This window comes from Paroedura picta, chromosome 2, assembly GCF_049243985.1.
Source record: "Paroedura picta isolate Pp20150507F chromosome 2, Ppicta_v3.0, whole genome shotgun sequence".
Classification (NCBI taxonomy): domain Eukaryota; kingdom Metazoa; phylum Chordata; class Lepidosauria; order Squamata; family Gekkonidae; genus Paroedura; species Paroedura picta.
In genome coordinates this window covers 153,499,591-153,524,226 of record NC_135370.1, presented here as the reverse complement: position 1 = coordinate 153,524,226, position 24,636 = coordinate 153,499,591, and the positions used below count along the sequence as shown (strand labels likewise).

Genomic DNA, 24,636 nt, shown 5'->3' with positions numbered 1-24,636 from the left:
AGCTCCAAGCCGGCACGCCCACGAGAGCTAGCAGAAAAAAATTAACCCTGTAGGAGCCTTTCGCAGCTCCAAGCAGAAGAAAAAAATTAACCCTGTAGGAGCCTTTCGCAGCTCCAAGCAGCAGGGGAAAAAAACCCTGTAGGAGCCATTCGCAGCTCCAAGCCGGCACGCCCACGAGAGCTAGCAGAAAAAAAAACAAACCCTGTAGGAGCCTTTCACAGCTCCAAGCAGCAGAAAAAAAAAAACCTTTAGGAGCCTTTCCCAGCTCCAAGCAGCAGAAAAAAATTAACCCTGTAGGAGCCTTTCGCAGCTCCAAGCCGGCGCTCCCACGAGAGCTAGCAGAAAAAAAAAAAACCCTGTAGGAGCCTTTCGCAACTCCAAGCAGCAGAAAAAAATTAACCCTGTAGGAGCCTTTCGCAGCTCCAAGCCGGCGCGCCCACGAGAGGCAGCAGAAAAAAAAAAACCCTGGAGGAGCCTGTCGCCGCTTCAAGCCGGCGCCCTGGGAGCCCCGGCAGCCGCCCACAGCGCTGCTGCTGGCGGCTCCCTGCCCTCATGGCCCCAGAACACAATGGAGCCGCCGGGAAAGCCGCAGAAGAACAAAAAAATGCAGAGGAGCCGCCGCAGCCCAGCGCACCACACCTGGTGCTCCTCGGCAAAAACTACGAGACGCCGAGGAGCCGCCGCCCGCCTCCTCTTTCAGGTAGCCTGTCCCTCGCTCTGTCCCTCGCCTGCCGCTCGCTCTGGTCCCCACCTGCTAGCGCCCATTGTCTTCTTCATACAATGGGCTTTTTTACTAGTAATAAATAAAACAGTAAGGAGAGAGAGAATAATAAATAAAACAGTAAGGGCCCCGAGGGCAGGCCCTGTCTGGGATGAGGAAGGGTGCCGATAGGCCCCTTCCCCTTGACTGACAAGCAGAGGGCCCAATCGGGAGGCGCTTCGCGCCTCCCGATTGGGCCCTCTGCTGGTCAGTCCACCCCCAAGCTGCCAATCAGCAGACGCGCGCAGCGCGGCTGCTGATTGGCTGCTTGCCCGGCCACAAACCAATTGGGAGGCGCAAAGCGCCTCCCAACCCGCCCCCCCCAACAGAGCTTCCCTTCGCTCCGGCGGCCATTACTTTGCTGGCCGCCGAGAGCGAAGGTAGGCTCCCTGGCCCCTGCCCTGAAAACGGCTCGCCTTTAAAACGCTGGGCAAGCCCCGGGAAAGGCGCTCCGTGGCTCCTGGAGCCACGGAGCGCCTTCCCCGGGGCTTGCCCAGCGTCTTAAAGCCCCGTCGCCGCCTTAAAAACGCTGGGCAAGCCCCGGGGAAGGCGCTCCGCCGCTCTTGGAGCCACGGAGCGTCTTCCCCGGGGCTTGCCCAGCGTCTTAAAGCCCCGTCGCCGCCTTAAAAACGCTGGGCAAGCCCCGGGGAAGGCGCTCCGCCGCTCTTGGAGCCACGGAGCGTCTTCCCCGGGGCTTGCCCAGCGTCTTAAAGCCCCGTCGCCGCCTTAAAAACGCTGGGCAAGCCCCGGGGAAGGCGCTCCGCCGCTCTTGGAGCCACGGAGCGTCTTCCCCGGGGCTTGCCCAGCGTCTTAAAGCCCCGTCGCCGCTTTAAAAACGCTGGGCAAGCCCCGGGGAAGGCGCTCCGCGGCTCCTGGAGCCACGGAGCGCCTTCCCCGGGGCTTGGCCATCGTCTTAAAGCCCCCCCTCGCCTTTAAAATGCTCCCCAAGCCCTGGGGCCTGGGGAACATTTTGCTACATGAGCGTGAGGGGAAGCAAACCCTCCCCTAGGGCCCGCTGTATTTTTTTGACAGCGGGCTCTACTGCTAGTATTGATATATTCTAATAGTGAAGTTGGCCAATCTTTGAATACTTAAATTGGGTGCCTAGAGCTGTGCATGGTGTGAGAGAGCTTTCTAAAAAATCTATAAAGGGTTCCAGGTTTGGAAAAAAATGTGAAATCAAACACTGGGGGCTTTAAAGTATCCAAAAATGATAAAAGGAACATGTATAGCTTTAAGACACAGATTCCCTCAGCGACCACAGTATTTCAGGCTGGGTTCTGTCAGTAAAAGTGGCCGACATAACAAGGTATGAAAGTGGGAGGGGAAGGAACATGTGGCTCAATAAACCTTGAGGTAACAGAAGAATTCCTGTGTTCCTACAAGAAGTTAACATTAAGCACAAAAATAAGTTTTTTGTCTTCAGCGTCTCTAATATAATCAAAACAAGAGACTCTGGTTTTATTGTGAAACTTCTTCAGCTTTGTAATAATGATTGTATGTAACCAAATAATTCAACCGCAGCACAAATCTCTTGGAAAAAGAATAGAGGTCATAGTAAAAAGGGCTAGGCAGAACCCTCTCCAGGCATATTTTGGGCTTTGAGGGAGGGTTCATTAGGGCTTGAAGTGTGCATTCAGATAAACCAACCTTACCTGTATTTTTCGGGTATTATTTGGTATATTATCTGATCTGACTGACTAAAGCTATAGCTGACCCTGAATCGAAGCCAGATTTTTGGGCTTTTATTCTTAGCGTGAACCTCTCTTTATGCAGAGTGGTAAGGCAGCAGACATGCAGTCTGAAAGCTTTGCCCATGAGTCTGGGAGTTCAATCCCAGCAGCCGGTTCAAGGTTGACTCAGCCTTCCATCCTTTCCAAGGTCGGTAAAATGAGTACCCAGCTTGCTGGGGGGTAAAATGGTAATGACTGGGGAAGGTACTGGCAAACCGCCCTATATTAAGTCTGCCATGAAAATGCTAGAAGGCGTTACCCCAAGGGTCAACCATGACTCGGTGCTTGCACAGGGGATACCTTTACCTTTTATTCTTAGGGTATTCAGCCATATCAATCAGCTGGGGCAGCAGGAGCTGATCCTTTCAGGTCTTTGTGCAGTGGTGAGAAACCTCCTGGCTGCACACTGATTCTGGGGAAAGCTTCTGCTTTCGTGAGGTTTAAATCATGCTGCAGTAGAAGCCCTCCCAGTATGGTCTTCATGCAGTGGGGAGGTCTCTTCCCACCACATATACAGCCTGGGGACATCTTCTCCAAAACTCTCCCAGCCAAGTTCGCCAGGATAGCTCTGCCTTGCCTCAGCTAGGCTGGCTGGCTCCTGTTAAAGCTTAGTTTAAAGCAAGCTGTTACAGTAGTCAGTCCAGGATGAGCCAGGGTGGTGGGAGCTGACACCTCTGCGCCATCTAGGCTAGGTCTCACTCCTGTTGGAGCTCGGTTTAAACTGAGTTGCAACAGCAGCCAGTCTAGGATTGGCCAGTGTGGCGGGAGGTCACAGCTCCACTCTGCCTCATCTGGGACTGACTCCTGTTGCAGCTTGCTGCAAGAGTCTTCTTGGCTACGCATAGATCCTGAAGGTAACTTCTCCTGCGGCAGAGCTTAAGCCACACTACAGAAGAAGCTAAGACAGCCCCAGGATTGGTATGGCTTTGTTTGTAATAATTTCCCCCCTTCTCAGGTCTATTGGACTAAAAAAAATGGGGGATTGCCATATTGGTGTTTAGAACTGGGATTTTTTTTAGAAATACTGATTTTTTTTGAGGTCCAATAGACCTGAACCAGAAAGAAACTATACTTCTTTGCATGCTCCTAATTAAGGCCAGGCCTGACTAGAGTTGCTGGCTGCACATTGGAAAGTTTGTGGTGGAGTCTGAGAAGGACAGGGCTGCCAATCTCCTGGAGAGGGATAGAGATCACTCAAAAAACAAATGCTGTCCAGATGAGAAAATGGCTGCTTGGGAGGGTGAATTCTATGGCATTACTCTGCTGAGGTTGTTTCCCTTCCCAAACCTCACCAACCGAAGGCTTCAGGAAGTTACCAACCTGGAGCTGGCGACACAAAGTGGAATTAATCTCTATAGTTGGGAAATCCATTTTGATTCTAAAATGATGAGCTATACAGAAAACATCTGGTAAGATGCAATGCTTGATTTTAAGTGAATTCTCTCTCTCTGACGGATTATGCACAGGGCTGATAATCCAGGATGGCAGCAGCAGGGCAGCCCTGATTATGCACCTTCCTACCGCCATCCTAGCCCTGGCCTGGTGCAGCACCCCAAAAGATCTGCAACAAGGGAATGCAGAATCTTCCACATTCCCTGGGATGCTGCGGGTACCAGTGGGGACGGTCAGGCCAGCCCCATGCATAAGTGGAGGATCCAGGCCTTTTGGCCCAGCCCTTCCCTCACCCTACAGTGTCCCTGGAGGGACACTGCACACCCCTGTCAGCTCTGTGGAGCTGACCGGGGAGTCCCCTCACCCCCCACCTTGGTAGGAGAGTGGCATGCCGCTCCCCGCCATTGTGTGGTGGGGGCCCCATTCCCCCCACTCACCTTTTTGCTTTTGCTGCCTCCAGGCATTGAGTCGGGCTTTCCAGCCCCGGTGTTGTACACACGCATGTGCGCCTGCCTGTGCTATGCTGGGGCAGCCCTCATACTCTGGGGGATTTCTCACCTATGAGTACACGGATTTCTCACCTATGAGTACACAGGGCTGATCCTGCGTTGAGCAGGGGGTTGGACTAGATGGCCTGTATGGCCCCTTCAAGCTCTATGATTCTATGATTCTATGATCCTACGGGAAGCGCCGGGGCATCCTACCCCGATGCAGTGCTGGACAGCAGCCCAGCCTGGCTGCTGCCATGTATAATAGGTCTCCCTCCCTCTTTCCCTCTCCCCCCTCTCTCTTCCTGTGTGTATGTGTGTGTGTGCCTGGCTAGTTCAAAACAGGATCAGCACATGCATCACAGTGACTATAGAGCAAAGCAAGTAAAGGTAACTAGTTTTTTTTCCACTTTTTATCTGGCACAACTGTTACTATGAGGAGCAATTGGAAGCATCATTAGAAGACCTCCATATATCTTCAATAAAAGATGTTATTTAAAATCTTCCCCTCCCCTCTACTCACAGTAACGATGGGCCACTCTGCACACCCATAAATGCATCTTCATTGATAATTCTTAGGTATTTATTCTTGTGCAGGTACCTGCAGGAAACAAATATGCCAAAAATTAATTTGCAACTATAAATAATTAAATAGAAATAAACGTGGTACCAATTGATTTCACCTGTTAAAGCATTTCATTTTAATAGGTACCCTCATTTATTGTACAAGGAATTAATTGTACAATTATTGTACAATTATACTATTATTGTACAATTCATTTATTCATCTCCTGCTTAGAGGTCATAGTGACTGTACTTCTTGCAGTTTTGAACATTTGCTCAAATCAAGGTATAATGTTATCACAGGAAATAAAATTATTTACATATCAGAGTAGTAGTATTGCTGTTGCCATGAGTAGGGTATGTTTGGGGGGGAGGGTTCTGGGAGAGGTATTATATCTACAGCATGACAGGAAGATAGTAGGAACTAGGGAGAGGCACTCCAAACTACACCCCGAACTGGGCCAGAATTTTCCTGAAGCCTGGCCACGAGAAAGGGGGCATCACCCAGGAAAGGAGTTTCCACTTAAATATTTAAAAACATATAATATTAAATATTTAAAAACATTTTCTCATGGTGAAGGCTGTTCAGAGATGGGATACACTGCCTCAGAGGGTGGCGGAGTCTCCATTGGAAGTTTTAGGATGAGTGTGTGTGATTTTTAGTCTGTCAGGTATGTGTGATTTTTAGTCCCTGAGAAGGTGGGGCGCTAGACTGGATGGGCCTGTTTGGTCTCTTCCAGCTCTGTATGATTCTGATTCTGAGGACATGCTGCCAGCCATTTAACCCATCTGTTTCACTTTCCAAAGCTCGGGGGGAGGCGGGGAGAGCAAAACAAACATGTTTCATGCGTTTCAGCAAATCCACCAGGTTGTTATGTCTAAATGGCTTGCAGCCATTTCATCGGTTGATTTCACTTCCTGTTAGGTTTAAATGGGCCAAACAGCCAAACAAAATTGGATAAAAAGTCCTGTAAATGTTGAGGGAAAGCATCTTCCCCGAACCAGAGGCTACAAACTGATCCAAGTTTGTGTCGAATTTTGGCTCGTGGACTGGTTTGTGCCCTTCCCTAGTAGGAGCCACACTGGCTAAGTTAGGAGAAGTAAGTTCAAAAACTTGCATGCTTTGCTCTCTTCTGATCGCCTTCCAACCACAGTTACTTTTGCTGTTATACCCAAGTGTGCAGCCTTCAGATATAATATCACCAAGCTAAACTAGTGTAGTACTGATCGGAAACCTTAGCCTGGAAAAAAAAGAAATTCTCCATGTAAAATATTTGGCCATTTTCCAGCTCAGTTCTCTGCTGTCATTTACTGCTACTTGCAGAAAGACGTAAGTCAAGAGCCTTTGCTGGGGTCCATTGGAAGAAGCTGCACCAGTTGCAGGGGTGTGAAACAGAGAAATGGAAAATTTTATGTATGAATTCATTGCTTCCCTGCCTAAGCATGCTTGCACGCAAGCACATGCTAACCTCTTTTGGCTGGCACATGACGAACTACCTTACATAAATAAATGGAAAAAGCAGCTCTGAAATGAATATGGTTGATCTTTTCTATAAACACCGTAAGTCTTATAACAGGTGTTAATACCCTGTAGAGGCTTTGGTATTGTTCTGCCTTTCATCTGAAATTCAAATATTTTCTATTCTAGGGGGGATTGGGTGGTTTAAAATAGCATTTTCTTTTTCTTTGGGGTTACAAGTTCAAATTCACTTTATTTTGGCAAAGGAGAGTTATCACCTGTCCATCTCTTCCATAATTTGAAGGAATGCCCGAAATGGGCTATAGGTTCTCCCTCCTGCTCTCACAAGAAAACAGAACAAATTCAGTGGTCCTCTTTACTGGCATTTAAAGAATGCTCTGAAGTGCCCATATTAGGAAGAATGTCTTGCTGCTGTGGTCTAAAAGTTATTGATTTCAGCAATGTACATCCAAAGTCTGTAAGGAAGACAATCCCATGAATTCAGAACAGGAGGTCACAGCACAAACCTCCTTCTGCCACCTCCTGTGGCTCCCTGTGCCCTCTAAAAAATATGCTGTGCCATGGGCAGCTGGGGCAAGAAGAGGGGAATCAGCAGACATTGTCCTTCATTCTCACTCCCGTATTTCTGTATTCACACAAATGCATGAACAAGAGGAGAGGGGATTTTTGCCAGTTTCCCTTCCAGCTGCAGCCCCCTGAGCCACATTCCTGTTCCCCGCATCCTCAAGAGCAGGTTTGGGGGTATCACAAAGCACCATTGAGAAGGGAAGGGAGAGGCATCCTCTCCACTAACGCTTTCTGTTCAGAGAGGGTAAGATTCGGAGCAATTACTTTCCTGTCTGCTTTGTCACAACTGGTCTTCAGATAATTCAAATCATGCAAATCAAAATAAGTGTAAGCAAACATGCTTGAATTGCCCATCTCATACAGTTCAAAATCTTCCGTGTATTGACATGGGATTGTCCCAGTAATTAGGGAAACCTGGCTTAGAATTCACTCTCATTTTTACACGTAGGAGTAATAACCACGTTTTTAGTCAAAGCATGAGCACATGTTGGAATAAACCCCAAACCTAGGTGAGTTTATGTCTGATAGAACCAAGGAAGATGGAGGAAAAGGCAAAAGGACAACTGCACAATATGTACTAAATATCTTGAAATCCAAAATTCTTTCAACTCTGGAAGTGGTATTTCCAGAATAAACAGTCCTGAAACTGTTCAATCTGTTGTAGTTGGAATGTGCAATGCACCTATCTTTTTCAATTCCTTATCTGGTGGTACACAATCATAAGCAACCATCTCATTGCACCAGAAGAATGAGGGTCCAAATCAAAATCACAACACAGTTTAGAATCATAATTTAGAGCTAACCCCGAGCAGGATCCCCAATCCAGAAGCTGAAAAATATAAACAGGCAAGCTGGAAACATGGTCAGTTTTTATGTATCAGAGCTGAAATGTCATGCTGAAAGGAAAGCAAAGCATCATCTGGGACAGATTAAGAGGGCACAAGAAGTTGACCTAAAGCCTGATTCACAAGAACAGAATCTGGAACCAGAAAAGACAAGCACTACCGAGAAGCTGGAAGACAAAGGAAGCCAGAGTTTATAATCTAGCAGCAGAAATGAGGATGCATTTTGGTAACACAAATATACATTACAATAACAACAAAAAGGGCCCTTTCGGAAAGAAAAACTTCAGGCGGGTAGAATTATTAGGCAGTTGCAACCGAAACAACCATGTTTATACAAAGTTTCTTCATATGTACATAATGCAGTGTGGTCTAACTAGGGTTGCCAATCTTCAGGTGGTAGCTGGAGATCTCCTGGGGTTACAACTGATCTCCAGGTGACAGAAATCAGATTCCCCTGGGGAAAACTGCAGCTTCGGAAGGTGGGCTCTGTGGCATTAAACCCTGCCAAAGCCCCTCCCTTCCCCCAACTCCACCTTCCACAGGCATCACCCCCAAAATCTGTAGTTATTTCCACAACTGTAGCTGGCAACCCTAAGTTTGATCCATGAAAGAGGATACCACAATAAAATTTAGATCCCAGCTAAAATTTCCCAAGACAGAAAAGATTTCTGTCCATGGAAGGAAGACATCCGCATAATACCCTCTGAAATACTGCTAGTGGGGGAATCCCCATAATAAATAGATTGGGAGAAACATGAAAGTCTGCCATTATGGGTGCAGCAATGAATGAAAACTATTCTGTCTTTACAAGTGGCTTTTTTTTTTGAAGGGGGGGGGGGGAAGAGAGATCCAACCATACATTTCAGCCAGCCTATACACTGAAGGAAGACCCTTTCAAAAGTTCCTATTTATTCCAAAAAATTCTATGCTGCCTTTCCACTCAACTCAGGGACCCCAAGGTGGTGGCTAACTACAAGAGAAGAGAATAATATTGACATAAAGGTTGTCAAGGCCTGATTCCAGAGTTTCTTTCATGGAAGAGGGGTAGTGAGGGATTTAAGAACAAAATGCAGAAATACTGAGTGTTGCCATTTGTTGCTGAGGTTGCCAGCCTCCATGGAGGGCCTGGAGATCTCCAGAATTACAGTTCATCTCCAGACTACAGTGATCAGATGCCCTGGAGGATGTTGTGGAGGGTGGGCACTGAGGTCCCTGTCCTCCCCAGATTCCATCCCCAAATCCCCAGGAGTTTCCCATCCTGGATCTAGCAACTGTACACACACACCACTGGCCAGAGGAGGGCCTGCCAACCCTATCTGTTACAAAGCAGAGGAGGACAATTTTGAGTAGTGGAACATTTTTGGGATAGTGTGTCAATGGAAAAGGCCATGTTTACTTCTCACTTATAAAACGAGCTAGTCTTCCTTCAGTGCTCTCAGGCCCCTCCCTGGCCTTCTTTCCCCCCCACTGCACTTTAAAGTACTGGATGCTAAGCAAGAGCCAAACAAACTGGGCTGCTAGCATTACCCTTTCTAAATAAATTCTGCTGTCAGGGAATAGCTTAATTATCTTAGAACCTTCTGCTTGAACACTAAAAGAAAAAAAATGTTTGTTTTAGTTGGGTGTTTCCAAGTCCAGAAAGCTAATCAAAATTCACGCTGGAATTACAGGGCAAGACCATATTTTTAAACATTTCTAGCAAATCAAGGGACCTGAAAAGCCCATGCTGTGGCTGTTGGCTGGGGCCAGTGTTTGCTCTCTCTCCCCACAAAAATAATTAAAAATTAAAAATTATGGTAGTACTGTAATTTGTATGTTTGACTGAAGCTGAGAAGTATCATGTGCCCAAACATGGTTTATTTTTCTGAAAGGAAAGACAGGGTGTAATCCTGCATGGTCTTTTTGCAGTCGATCATCTGTGAAGTGTCTTTATTCCAAGTGTGTCTCTCTCATGATACACGAGTCTTTTACAGGAATGTATATCAAAGAGATAGAAAGACATTTGCTTCTGGGACTCCTAGGTTATGTTCTTAGTACAGTGGTCCCCAACCTGCGGGTCGCGGCCCGGTGTCGGGCAACAAAGGCCATGGTGCCAGGCCGCGGCTCCCTCTCCCCGCTCCCCCCCCCCCGCAGTAAAAAACTTCCCAGGCCTCAAGCTTGCGGCCTGGGAAGCTTCTTACTGCGGGAGGGTGGGGAGAGGGAATCAGGGCCGGGCCGCGCATCGCGCATGCGTGGCCTGTGTGGGCGCGGCCCGCGGGCGCGGCCCGATGCATGGGTGCAGCCCGCGGGCACGGCCCACAGGCGCGGCCGGTCCGTGCGGGCGCGGCCCGATGCCCTGCCGGTCCCCAGCCTCGGAAAGGTTGGGGACCACTGCTTAGTAGATCAGTCCAATCAGGATTTTCTATATGCCCCTTGAAACCAGATTTAGAAAAGGGTAAAATTGCGTAGGATGGCTCAACAATAAGGGTTTTACATTTCTGCTGTTCCCAATGGGAGTTGTAGTTTAATTTTAAAAAACAAAAGCATTCTACCCTTAATTTAAAAAAATACATGGTAGGTTTCCTTTGCTTTGGCAGATTCAGAACAATTCAGAAATACTCGGCTATGACTACATGCCCTTGAAATCAGTCAATCATAGAAGAAGAAAAAGAGGAGGAGGAGGAGTTGGTTCTTATATGCTGCTTTTCTCTACCAGGAGTCTCAAAGTGGCTTACAGTCGCCTTCCCTTTCCTCTCCCCACAACAGACAACCTGTGAGGAGGTTGAGGCTGAGAGACCCCGGATATCACTGCTTGGTCAGAAGAGCTTTATCAGTGCTGTGGGGAGCCCAAGGTCACCCAGCTGGCTGCATGTGGGGGAGTGCAGAATTGAACCCGGATTAGAAGTCTGCACTCCTAACCACTACACCAAGCTGGCTCTCTTTAGGCATGACAGTAGTTTTATTTTGAGCACTTATTGACACAAAACAAATGCATGACGGTTGCCTTCCACACCTTAATTCATGAAGGTGAACAGAAGACCTCCAAGGGGCTTATTTTAGATAAAGGGACGGATAGTGGCTCAGTGTCAGAGCATCGGCTTGGCCTGCAGAAGTCTCAAATTCAATCCCTGGCATGTCCAGCTGAAAGGGAACAGGTAGTTGGTGCTGCCAGTCAGACTGTAGTGACTTTGCAGACTCAGTATAATGTTGCTTCATGTGTTGGGATCCAGGGGTCATCAAACTGCGGCCCTCCAGATGTCCATGGACTACAATTCCCATGAGCCCCTGCCAGGGTTTGCTGGCAGGAGCTCATGGGAATTGTAGTCCATGGGCATCTGGGGGCTGCAGTTTGATGACTCCTGCTTTACACACTTAAACATGCAGAGTTACAGTGTAATAAGTGAATTCTGCTGTAGAGAATTCAAAATTGTCTGTAGATGTGTGGATGTATAAACAGAGAACAGTGTTAATTAGATAAGCAGGTAGTACTTCATAGTTTATTTATCTGGTATGATGTGTTATGAGCTAGGCTGCAATTAGACAGTGTTTGGGTTAGCATATTAGCTAGGGTGAGGGAACAGGCTACCTGGCTCAGGTTTAAACCACAAGGGCCGTTAGGGCCTGAATGGTGTTGAAAGTCTTTCAAAAGACTATACTGTGTTTCTTCAGGTGCCAGAAAAGAACAAGCCTACGAAAACATCAGTTCCTTTTTGAAAACACAACTAACTCAGGGCAAACGTAAAGTCAGGTGAGGTGTGGCACTTCTGTTTTAAAGAGCATGCAATAAAATTCTACGCTATTTCATCCCATCACTGTAGAAAAATTTAGAAGGCTTTGAGTGAAGCCTGTAAGTAGTCTGTTCTAGTAGATAATAGTCACAGTATGCTTCTGTGCTCATGTATATCTTTGCAGCATTGTACAACTGCAATTTTATGGAGAAACGAAACTTGAAATGTAATAATGCTATATAAATATATTGAGTTCCTCTTCCACCATAAACCTCAGAAATATCCATAGCATTATTATTAAAACTATTATCTGAATTTTGGGATAGGAGGTGTTTTGCCTGTTTAATAAGATCCTGGGTTTCACACAGAGACTGAAACAGCATTGAATGGCAGTCATTTCAAAGAGGACTGGATGTCTCTTCAGGAATCATAAACAGACCCACTGGTCCTGAAGCAGGCTGCATTATCCTTTTGATAGGCTGGAACGTCTTTACTCCGCAGTAAGACATTTTTTTTACTGCATTTCTCCTGTTATTAAAATACATTTCCATTCATTCTCCTTCTTTCCATCTATGCATCTAAACCAGGGGTAGTCAACCTGTGGATTTGCTGGCAGGGGCTCATGGGCATTGTAGTCCATGGACATCTGGAGGACCACAGGTTGACTACCCCTGATCTAGACAAAGGTTTGGATCCACTGGAGAGTTTTCGTGGACAGAAGGATTTCTTGTTTCCCCTCTCCTGCAGTAGCTCACCACCAAAGGGAGAGGGGGTATTTTAGGCCTGTAGCCTGAAGGGAAGGCAATAATGTTGTTGTATAAGAAGTAAATATTTCCATCCATGGAAATATTCCAGTAGATTCAAGCCACAAATAATATTATTGAGTGATGTATTATTATTGTTGTGTTGCTGCATTTTTGTGCACTTTTTACTGTATGTTAGCATGAAAAAAGAAATGCTGTTATTTAATATCCTGATTTTCACTACTCAATGAAGTCATAAAGTGGCTTACAAATACCTTTCCCTTCCTCTCCCTCCAACAGACACCCTGTGAGGAAGGTGGGGTGACAGAGCTCTAAGAGAACTGATCTGTGAGATCAGCTCAAAGAGAACTGTGACTAGTCCAAGGTCACCCAGCAGGCCTCAGGTGGAGGAGTGTGGAATCAAACCTGGTTCTACATATTAGAGTTTGCTCCTCTTAACCACTACACCATGCTGGCTCTATCATATGGTACATGATAAAGATGTCCAATTGATCTTGATTTCATTCAAAACCAGTGTAAACACAAGCATGTATGAATTATTCTTAAAGATCAGAGAACCATAAGACATTTTCCCATTCTTCTGCCATTACTTACAATTAGAAAACACTTTCTGGTGCTCAAAGATTTTTTTGAGCCTGTTATTTCTAGTGTTTTCCATTTCAAGTATCTGAAGGAGTTTCTTAAATCCCCTCTCAGGGCTTGTTTACAAATTATTAAGACCCCAATTATCTCTGAGATGAAGGATATATTATTGATGGTAATTAGAGTTGGAAATGAGCAGACAACATTCTCACCTGACAGATAACACCTCATTAAGCCTCTGCTTACGAGACAAGACATTTTCTCCACGCTGATGGTCACTCCAATAGTCATGGACAGTTTTGCCATGATAGGAAACCACCAGGATATATTGCTAGTCAAATACGTGGTAAGAGTGAAGCCTTCACCCCGGAGCTCAGGGCCTGCAACATCTGCACTGCAAGTCTCTAACTCTAGCTCTTCTCTATTTCCACAACTTCTACTTTGCTTTATAGTACAACTATGAGATGCTCAAGGTAAGATTTGAAATGTTGCAGCACCTTACTTACACAGAATCCAGCTTTGTCCCATTGAATGCATGGGCTGGTATCTTTGTGAAGCCATTATTGTAGAGTTTGCTGTTAAAAAAACACAAAAATAAGTCAGTGGCTGATCTCATACAGGTTTAGAAGAAGAAGAGTTGGTTCTTATATGCCGCTTTTCCCTACCTGAAGGAGGCTCAAAGTGGCTTACAGTCACCTTCCCATTCCTCTCCCCACAACAGACACCCTGTGGGGTGGGTGAGGCTGAGAGAGCCCTGATATCACTGCCCGGTCAGAACAGTTTTATCAGTGCCATGGTGAGCCCAAGGTCACCCAGCTGGCTGCATGTGGGGGAGCAGAGAATCAAGCCCGACTTGCCAGATTAGAAGTCCGCACTCCTAACCACTACACCAAACTGGTATTGCATGCTGGATCCAACACTTTGATGAAAAGAATAATCCTGTGATATTGTGTTTTACTTTTTACTACTGTCCCTCCCTTTCTTTACACCTCCTGTGTCCCCTTGTTGCAGGAAGGGGAAAGGTCATTTGTGGTTTTGTTCTGGATGTGGTGTACTCCTCCTTTCATCCCACCCCATTCAGCTTTGAAGCAGACTGGGGACTTAATTGGCTACCACACTCTGGTTCTAGGGCCTGATTGGGGAGGGTCTAGATCCCTTGAACAACCCAGAGGGGAACAGCAATCAGGAGTCAGTTATGCAACAGCCTCAAACTCTATGGTTTAGCCATCTGTCCCTACATTTGACCCAGCATATACCTTCCCTCCTGCCCATCTGAGCAACAGCAGCAGCAGCAGCCCAGAGCCTGTGGTGCACGGAACATCTGCTACTGAAACGGGAGACCAGGGCCTATTCTATACACAATAGATAATGCTCTTTCAATGCACTTTAGAAGTAGATTTTCCTGTTCTGCCCAGGGAAATCCAGCTGCGAAAGTGCATTATCTTATGTGTGTGGAATGGGCTAACGCCTCCCTGGAAATAATACGCAGACACTATGCAGACATATACGCAGAGTTTTACCATGCAAGGTAAAACTCACAAGGGAATGAAGTTGGCTGGAAAACAATAATGTTCCCCAATGTAACTGTCTAGTTTGGTTCCTGACTCTATACCAATACTTGATCCCAGTTAGGTTAAACTCACCCCTACTTTGAGATCCAATAACAGCCTCATTACAGCCCTGCTTCAAGAGTCTCTCCCTGTGCAGAATCCTATAGGCTCTCTGTCTCAGCCAACCCTGCCTCTTCACCCAGGATTGGTAGCTACTTTCCATCCATTTCTCCAAGTCCAATTCTAAGACTTGGAAGGCACCTGGGAAATGTAGGCCTGTACAAAAATTTGCAGCATTGTCTGTGTTGTGCCTATAGACTCCAAGAGACTATATAAAGAGACTTTGAACTTGGACTTAAGGCTGGGATCCTGAACCCTCACTAGGGATTCGCCAGCCTTGGGCTCTTAGCCAGTAATGGCACAGATTTATGGACCAATCATGGGCCTTCATTAACAGCCAATGGCATGTCTTGGTGAGAGGCTTGAGAATGTATATAAGTTCCACAGTTCTGGTTATAGTTGTCCAATGTTTCTTGTTCCAATAAAGCTGTTGGTTGTTTGGAGCTGAGTTTGTGTCTTACTGAACTCACTGATTTAATAGTCTGAGTCCTCTGTCAGAAGGAAAGGCTGCTTTGTAACCTTGCTGGACCAGACCAGAGATCAACAAGAGGGCACATGGGACTTCCCTGTTATTTCCTCCTAGCTCAAATATTCAGATATTTACTATGTATGAATATGCAATTTCCCTTTCATCACCAGGACTGCTGGTGAACTGAGTCTCCATGGATCTGTTAAATCCTGCTTTAAAGTCATCATTAGAATCACTGGTACTTAATTCCATAAATGGATTATTGGTTGACTAAAGAAGTGCTTCCATTTGTTCATCCTGAATCTATTGGCTATCAACAAGCTGCTGATGACAGGTGCTGATAATGAATGGTGAATTTTCATCTGTTTCGCGCCAATCCCGGGCGCCCCCGTAGCATCAACAGCGGCCATGCTTAGTCGCGGCCGCTATTTAGTTGAACAAAGAAGAAAGCAGAAAAAATTAAGGAGCAGAAAATAAGTTTAAGAAAATATGAATTATATTAGCTCACTGATTATTTTTTTGCGTATGATTCCGTGTATTTTGCGTATGATTCCGGGAAAGCTGCCCTCACTATCAATTATTTTGCAGGTAAGTAGACAAGGATACTTCTTGAGATGAGAATGAAGCAGCTATTTTGACATAGTTTTCACCTTGTCCCTTTGTAATTATGTTCTTAAATTGACATTGTCAGTTTAGGATAACTCTTGCTTTGGGAGACACAGAACTAAATGGAGCAAAGAGAAAAATGCTAATAAGTGTGGCAGACTGACGTACAGTGTGAGGGATTCATTGCACAGGCCATAGAATCCATTCGGAGGCAGCAAATACATGTGAGGATTATCAGCAATTTCTCTGTGGAAAAGAAAAAAAAGTCTCAACATTACAATAAAATTCAATTACATTATCTATAATTATGTATCTGTATAAATATGCCTATATTTTAGATTCATATGTATTTAGACTACTCACATATTCTGTACATGGGGCTATCCTTGACGACTACTTTGAAACTTTAACTGATTCTACCCACAGTACTGTATGTAGTCTTTTGATGGAGCAAGTTAACTAGGAGCGCTTTGGCACATGTGCTAGCCTTCTGCGGTTTTCCAGCACTAATTCTAGGTGCTGGTTTTGGTCACAAAGCGCTTACCAGCCACTAACCTTATGAAATCATCTCCTACTATGTCTTATATCTCAAAACTGGCATATGGTGCTTCAGTGTGGCTCAGTAGCCCTAGGGATAACAGACCCCCGCTGGAGCTCAAGGACCCCCCTACTTTGGCATCTCTCTCCCCCCTTCCGGAGCTCAAGAAAGTGGGGGAAATCTGGATTAGGCCCATGTCAGCTGCTTCAAGGGGGCAGCTCTGTTTTCACTGATCTTTCTATATTCATGAAGAAGAGCATGTTGCCTTCGGGAGTGTGGAGGAAGCAATGTGACACAGTATAGATAGCCAATAGCTTGGAGTGGGTTTAATACATCCACTGATGGCTCTCATTGTTGTATTGAATTGGACATCAGGTTTGTGGACATGAAGGCTGTTTAGAGCTGCCAGGTAGAATCAGGCTGGTGGCAGTGGGATTTGTAAGCATAGTTTGGGAGCTCCCCAATGTGCTGACATGAAATGAAAATGATGTCAGCATGTCAGAGACGTCAGGAGTGATGCTCTGGCTTTGGGGCAAAAATCTATGGTGATTTTACCCCAAAACCACAGCAATCGCTGCACCTCGCACTTGCTCCCCCCACCCAAAAGTTGCAGAGGCTCCATTTGAGGCTACACTGCCCACATATACTGCACACCACTATTGCGCCTGCCCCCCCCCCCCGCAAATTTGTGAAGCTGCTGTTGGAATGCAGTGTCTGTAACAGAGCCAGAAATTATAGCTCTGCAAGTTTCAGGTGGGAAGGAGAAAATACAAATGACTATCACTGCCCTTTCAATCTCAATTTTAGGACTCTTAGAAGCATAGAGTTGGAAGGGACCTCCAGGGTCATCTAGTTCAACCCCCTGCACAACTACCTGCCCACTCACAGTGACCCCAGTTTTTTCATCATGATTTTTATGGCCTGCAGGCAGAGCCAGTCAAGTCTCCTCCAGTGGTACCAGAACCTTACCTCTGGGGTTGGTCAGGTTTGGAAGCTGGAAGCATAAGACTTACACCTGGTAGATCGGTTGACTCAACAAGCTTGCCCTTCCAGACCAAGGATGAGAGGGAACCATCTCTTCCTGCTCTGAAAGTAGCAACTGAGACTCATCCAGACCTTACTGGGGCCAGGATCCTGAAAAGAATTTCATCCACTGAAACTAGTAGGTGAGCACAAGTGGCAAGCCACTGGGCTATCTCACCATGAATCCACTACGATGGGCCACAGGCATCTACCACACAGTGTTTCTTGCTTCCCCCCAGGTCATGTTTCTGGCTCCTCAAGCTCTTCTTCTGAGGGTTCTGAATCAAGACCAGCTCAGTGGGGGTTGTGACAGTATAAACAGGTTTTTGTATAAGATGATGGCCCTTTTGACATCTGTTTGTTTTTTAAATCTACTATTTGGTACAGTAGATACTTACAGTAAAAAATTCACATCTGTTGAGTAAATTTTGGTGAGGTCAGGAAAAACTCTGAGCCCAGTATTCAAGATCACACTAAAATAAGTGATAAAACAGAAACAGATAATTAACCACAAAGGTCACACATATGATACACTTTAAGACCAACAGAAATAACGCTGCACATTATGAAAACTTTTGAGTTCTCTAGGACTCTTTATCAGGCTGAGGCTCTTAGAGGCCATGATCTTAGAGCTTCTGTCTGCATCTGGGCCCATTATGCACGGCCGCCGAAACGGCGATTTCGGGTCACATGGAAAACGCGGAGGGGGAAGACGCGACGCATACCGCTTATACACGGGGCGGGGCGCGACGGCGGCAAAACCCAGAGTAACTGATTATGCACGCGCCAATCCGGGCGCCGCTTCTGGTTGCGCCCCGCTCACCCGGAAGCTGCGCTTTCTTCCGCGTTTCACTGACGCGGCTTTTTCGGCGGCATGCACCGAAGCTGCAGCCGGTTGCAGCCGGCTCCGTGCGTTATCCGTGATTTTAGTCGCCGCCATTCCACCCCGAATGTGCGCTAAAACCCCCGTGCATAATGGGTCCAGTATAGGATGCTTCACTGACTTCAGTGGGCCAGCTGGTTTCAGAATGGATTAGGGCTGCCCACCTCCAGGTGGTGCCTGGAGATCTCCCAGAATTCTAGCTGGTCCTCAGAAAACAGAGATAAGTACTGTCATGTATGTGAACACTGAACTTTGCTTGTGGCTGTTCTAATACAGGGATTGTAATATAACCAATCAACAACCACTTTTACTTGTCTGCTGTAACCAATGAAATGCATAGTTCATAGGGCAATCGCAAGCCTCCCTTAAGAGCCAATCTGGTTGCTTGTAGGGAAGCCTAAAGTGCATATGAATACGTTGGGTTTGTGTGTTTTCTTGTTGAGTGTTTGGTTAGTGTTGGCATTAATAAAGAGATGAATTACTGAACATGTTGTGCCTGCTGAACCTATAAACATAACAAGTTCTTCTGGAGAAAATGGCTACTTTGGAGGGGGGACTATATGGTATTAACTTCTAGTCCATTTTGGGACGCTCCAAATCTAGGTTATAAAGACTATAAATTGTTTATACAGGCTGGCACTTTAATGCAGACCCAGGGTGGGGAACAGCAGCAGAAATTCTACTGGGATAAGAAGTACCCAACAGTTTTGGTTCAGGTACTTACAGGTTTTTTAGCTGTGGGAGATTCTTAAAGGCATCAGGATGTATGTAACTTAGGTTCTTAGCATTTCGAATTTCTCTGTTCAAATATTAAAAACAAAATCAGGAACACATTAATATTTGTGTGAATGATCTCTTCCAGTTTTCTTCGAAAAACCTCAGAAGTCAGAGAAAGTAAAAGCAAGGAATAATAAAGTCTCACAGATTTTTAAAAAGAACCCCCCCCCCCCCGTTTTACAACCACATTGCATCTGACTAGTTTACATATAAAATTAAAACCAATCTTTGGGAATTAATAAAAAGAGAAAAAACGATAATTGATAATTTGATAATTGATTGAGCCACCAATTATAATTTAAATGAAACTTAAGATGGTTACTAATAATAACTGTTTTAGAAATAAGAATTCTAAAAGTAGTCTTCTAAAATTTAGTGGGACTTAAATGTACAGCAGGAAGTATACATTTATTCCACAGACAATTTTGAACCTTGGAGAAGCTAGCAACATCTAACTAACAGTAATGAACTGAAAAAAATTGTAGAGGAAATTCAGGAGAGCACTCACAGTTCTAAACACCTTTCCTTCCTCATTATAATTGGACCGAACTGGCACCATTCCCACTGTCTGATATGATGTGTTCAACTTTTTAACCTTTTCCCTATTAAAGTTTTCACCTAAGCTAACCATTACGGTAAGATCCTCTTGTGGCGCAGAGTGGTAAGGCAGCAGACATGTAGTCTGAAACTCTGCCCATGAGGCTGGGAGTTCAATCCTAGCAGCCGGCTCAAGGTTGACTCAGCCTTCCATCCTTCCCAGGTCGGTAAAATGAGTACCCAGCTTGCTGGGCGGTAAACGGTAATGACTGGGGAAGGCCTGGTAAACCACCCTGTATTGAGTCTGCCATGAAAACGCTAGAGGGCGTCACCCCAAGGGTCAGACATGACCCAGTGCTTGCACAGGGGATACCTTTACCATTACCTTAACTATTATGGTGGCTGTGCGTGCATGTTGGGTTCAACATCCCACTTAGTATTATCAAGCATCCACAGTAGGAAAACTGAGACAAGCAGTATTAATATTCTTGAGTCCGTGAGTTCTGACTGCGGGCCCCTGTCCTATAGGAGCAGCATTTGGAGAAGCATTGATACTACAATGGGAGGAGGCAGGTGAGACAGACACTGATCCTTGGGAAGTGACCAGCAATTCCATGGGAGGAATGTCTCACAGTTGTATGGAGCAAGCAACATATGGAGAGGTGATAGCCTTTGATCTCTCTACCAGCAACACTTTGGTTTCTCTTTGTAAAGTACACTGAATTCTAGGGCAGTAGTCCCCAACCTTTTTATCACCGGGGACCACTCAACGCTTGACAGTTTTACTGAGGCCCACTGCCCTAACGCTCTCGGACTCTGGTCACTATGGTAATGTTTAAACATCTGTTCAAAATAAGATACAGACACGCCACAACAATGAACATAAGGAACATTTTATTTTCATGGAAATTTTAACTCATGACAATGACAAATCAATGGGAACCCTGAGCTTGTTTCTCTGCAATGAGATAGTCCCATGTGCGCCTGCCGGATCGTGGATGAAGTAAAGGGCCGGGGGGGGGGGGGGAGAAGGCATCCTTTGCGGCCCACCTCCAGTTAGTCGACGGACCACACATGGTCCGCAGCCCACAGGTTGGGGATCGTTATTCTAGGGGATTCATTGGCTGTTTTGAAAATGGATTATCATTGGCTGTATCTGGTTGTGACACAGATGTAACAGAACTGATTTTTGCTATATATTTCTTGTCATGTAAGAAGATCATAGTCTGACAAAGGGTGCTTGCACTCGAAAGCTCACGCCTTGATTAAATTTCTGTTGGTCTAAAAGGTGCTACTGGACTTTTATTTTATTGTGCTACTTCAGACCAACACAGCTACTCATTTGAATCTATTTTATTGTGATTATTAAGCTAATTCATAAACTGCATTCTTCCATATTAGGGTCTTCCAATGAAACTGGATAAAATCATACACTAAAACATTTAAAATTTCTAAAGCAGCCTAAGAACATACCTTTCTGGATCAGACCAATCAGTGGTCCATTTCACACATGGACCAACCATATACCTGGGTAGGCCAAAAACAGGACAGAAAGTCCAAAGTCTCGTTTTGATGTTGCCTCCTAATATTAATATTCCAAGTTTTACTGATTCTGGATGTGGAGACTCCCCGTAGTCATAGTAATGAACAGCCATTGATAAACTTATTTTCTGTGAATATGCCTAATCCCATCTCAGATCTATCTATCCTTATGTCGATCACTTCAACAATTGGCAGTGTAATCTTATACAATCATAGAATCATAGAGTTGGAAGGGGCCATACAACCCACTGCTCAATGCAGGGTCAGCCTAAAGCATCCAGGATAAGCATCTGTCCAGCTGCTGCTTGAAGACTACCAGTGAGAGGGAGCTCCTCACCTCCTTAGGCAACCGATTCCACTGCTGAACTATTATGACTGAAATGTTCCCCCTGATATCTAGCCAATATCATTTTACATGTATTTTTAACCTATTACTGCGGGTCCTATCCTCTGCGGCCAATGGGAACAGCATCCTGCCCTCCTCTAAGTGAGAACCTTTCAATACTTAAAGACAGCTATCATGCCCCCTCTCATCCTTCTGTTCTCCAGGCTGAACATGCTCAAGTCCCTCAGCCTTTCCTCATAGGGTTTGGTCTCCAGGCTCCAGATCATTTTCATTGCTCTCCTCTGAACCCTCTCAATTTTGTCCCTGTGCTTTTTGAAGTGAGGCCTCCAGAACTCCACTCAGTATTCTAGGTGGGGTCTGACTAATGTGGTATAAGGTAAAGGTATCCCCTGTGCAAGCACCGGGTCATGTCTGACCTTGGGGTGATGCCCTCTAGCGTTTTCATTGTGTGTTCACAATACAAAATAAAAATACAGAACATGGTCACCATACTAATGGGGAGAGGTCTGTTTCATGACACGCACCCCCCCCCCCAACTTTCCTTGTTCATGACCTCCCATCGGAAAACAAAAACATGGATGTGTTTTAGATAGGGTTGCTGGCTACTCCCAATATATAACTGTGCATTTTGAAGAGAATATGACAGTACACTTTATTTCCATGGATACACGGGCACATTGATTTGTGTTCCCATTGCAGGCCGTGCCATTTAAAAAAACAAAAAAATTGCAACCCAGAAATAGAGATGGAAATGGTGGGTGTAACAGAGGGCAAAACACTAACAAGACTGTCGCACATTTCTTCTACTAGATGGGCTTGCCATGGTTTGTGTATCATTGTACACCACAACAAGAAGGGGGAAGTGGATTCTACCGCTTTCCCTCATTGTGGGGTAAAGGAGACAAATATTCACAACAACCCCTACACAGCCACAGATTGCTGCTGATGTCTTGAGGAAGCAGCATTAAAACTCATAAACAATGACAGGCTAGGCAGGAGCAAATTCATTGTGCAGAAATGGTCAGGGTTCGTGTTCGGAGGATAAAAAGAAAGAGAAGGGAATGGTGTGGCAAGCTGTTTTGGGTCCCCATGAAGAAGAAAAGGAGATATAAATAACAATAACAATAATAATAAGGAAAAGCACAGTGGCTGAAAGAAGTATAGAAAATTGAAACTTAAAACTGATAATTCAAAGGATAATCCCATATACTTACAGATGGATGACCTTGCTTAAATTGCTGAAAGAATCAGCCTCCAACATGTGCAGAGCTGCATCTATGGAGATATAGCTACATTTAAGAAAAGGAAAAGAGGAAGAAGGTCACACATGATGGCCAATGCATGTTATCAACTGAATTCATTGCGTTTATTCATTGTTTGTCTTCCTGTACTCTTTTTTTGCTTTCTTTAAAAATATATAAATATATAAATTTTTATTCAGAAGAAAGACATTACAGAAGATAGACTACACACTACATATTTCATTTACAGAACTATGAATGAATATTGTAGATTATGAGCTTCTGGCTCACTGCCTCGCTAATACAGGGGTCAGCCTTACAGTGGCTGGTCTCCTTTCTCCAAAGTTGGAGGCAGAGGGTCACTATCAGGGGAAAAACATTCACTCCACTACCAGTTCCAATGTGGAGTACTGCAGGGTGTGATTCTCTCCCCAATACTATTCAACATCTTTATGTATCCTTTCACCCAGCTTCTCCAGGACTTCAGTGTCACCAGTATCTCGATGAAATTCAGCTCTACTTGTTAACAAGTGGCCAGCCAAACGCCCCACCTGATTCCTTGAATGGGTGTCTGGGAGCCATGATGGAGTGGCTCCAGCAAAGCCATCTGAAGCCTAATCCCCCAAAGATACAGGTCCTGTGGCAGGGAAGAAAGGGACAGGAGTAGGAAGTACACCTCCCCTGCCTTGACGAGGTGTAGCTGCAAGGTACACAGATCGTCAGGAAGTATGTTTTTTAATGCTGGGATTACCAGCTTTTATTTTTATTTTTTAAAAAGATAAAGTAAAATAAAAAGAAATCAGAAGATAAAGATATAATACATCAAAAATTGAAACCATATATGATTATTTCCTCACTTATTTAACTAATACACATATTTACTATCTATCTATGTAGTTTATATAAAAATGCCATTGTTCATTAAACTCTTCTAGATGTTTGTTGCTCATTAAGCTGGTCAGCATTGCCATTTTAGCTAGTTCTTCAAGTTTATCAAGCCATTCCATTATCTTTGGAATCTCCGATTGTTTCCTGTTCAGTCTCTGTCTCATATTTTAACAATAGTTTTTGCACTAGCATTTTCACGGCAGATTCAATACGGGGTGGTTTGCCAGTGCCTTCCCCAGTCATTACCGTTTACCCCCCAGCAAGCTGGGTACTCATTTTACCGACCTCGGAAGGATGGAAGGCTGAGTCAACCTTGAGCCGGCTGCTGGGATTGAACTCCCATCCTCATGAGCAGAGCTTTCAGACTGCCTGTCTGCTGCCTTACCACTCTGCACCACAAGAGGCTCTAATGAATGTCTATTCCTTCCTTATTAAGTGTCTCACAGCTTTTCAAATTTCCTGTAGTAGTCAACAAATATTTATATGTTAAACATCCTAGTCTTTTCTGATGAGCTTTATCAAAATAAGCCTCTACAGGTGATTTCAACAATGAGGAGTTAGATATTAATCATTGTTTGTACTTTTTCCATATACCAAAGTTATAGAATCACAGAATAACAGTGTTAGAAGGGGTCTCCTGGGTCATCTAGTCTAACCTCCCCCCCCAGTATAATACAGGGACACTCATAAATTCAGTGCTCATCCACTGTACCCTGCCACCACTTGAACCTTCACAGAATCACCCTCTCTGTCAGATGGCTATCTAGCCTCTGTTTAAAAATTTCTACAGATGCAGAACTCTCATCTCCCGAGGAAGCCTGTTCCACTGAGAAACCACTCTGTCAGGAACTTCTTCCAGAGGTTGCCTCTCCGGAGCAAAAGAGAACAACTCTGCTCCATCCTCTACATCAGGGATCCTCAACCTGTGGTCCTCCAGATGTTCATGGACTACAATTCCCATGAGCCCCTGCCAGCATTTGCTGGCAGGGGCTCATGGGAATTGTAGTCCATGAACACCTGGAGGACCGCAGGTTGAGGATCCCTGCTCTACATGGCAGCCTTTTAAATACTTGAAGATGTTTATCAGATCCCCTCTCAGTCATCTCCAGACTAAAAAGACTAAACTCCCTCAACCTTTCCTCAAATGTCGATAGAGAAAGCTTGGTGTAGTGGTTAAGAGTGGTGGCTTCTAATCTGGCAAGCTAGGTTAGATTCCCTGCTTTTCTACATGTAG

At 45.1% G+C, this 24,636-nt stretch overlaps 1 protein-coding gene across 4 annotated transcripts in view; it reads right to left on the bottom strand.

The window, feature by feature from the left end:
• TSHR (thyroid stimulating hormone receptor) overlaps positions 1–24,636 on the bottom strand; it is a 72,432-nt gene that overhangs the window by 8,506 nt on the left and 39,290 nt on the right. For 3 of the 4 annotated variants that reach the window (XM_077323401.1, XM_077323400.1, XM_077323402.1), the window contains exons 4-9: positions 22,488–22,562; positions 18,796–18,870; positions 17,587–17,661; positions 15,796–15,873; positions 13,389–13,457; positions 4,897–4,974 (exon numbers count right to left, since the gene is read on the bottom strand). In XM_077323401.1, coding sequence (XP_077179516.1) covers positions 4,897–4,974; positions 13,389–13,457; positions 15,796–15,873; positions 17,587–17,661; positions 18,796–18,870; positions 22,488–22,562 — 450 coding nt within the window. Of the gene's footprint in view, positions 1–4,896; positions 4,975–13,388; positions 13,458–15,795; positions 15,874–17,134; positions 17,207–17,586; positions 17,662–18,795; positions 18,871–22,487; positions 22,563–24,636 lie in introns of those variants that run through there. The other variant, XM_077323403.1, reaches the window with a different exon arrangement.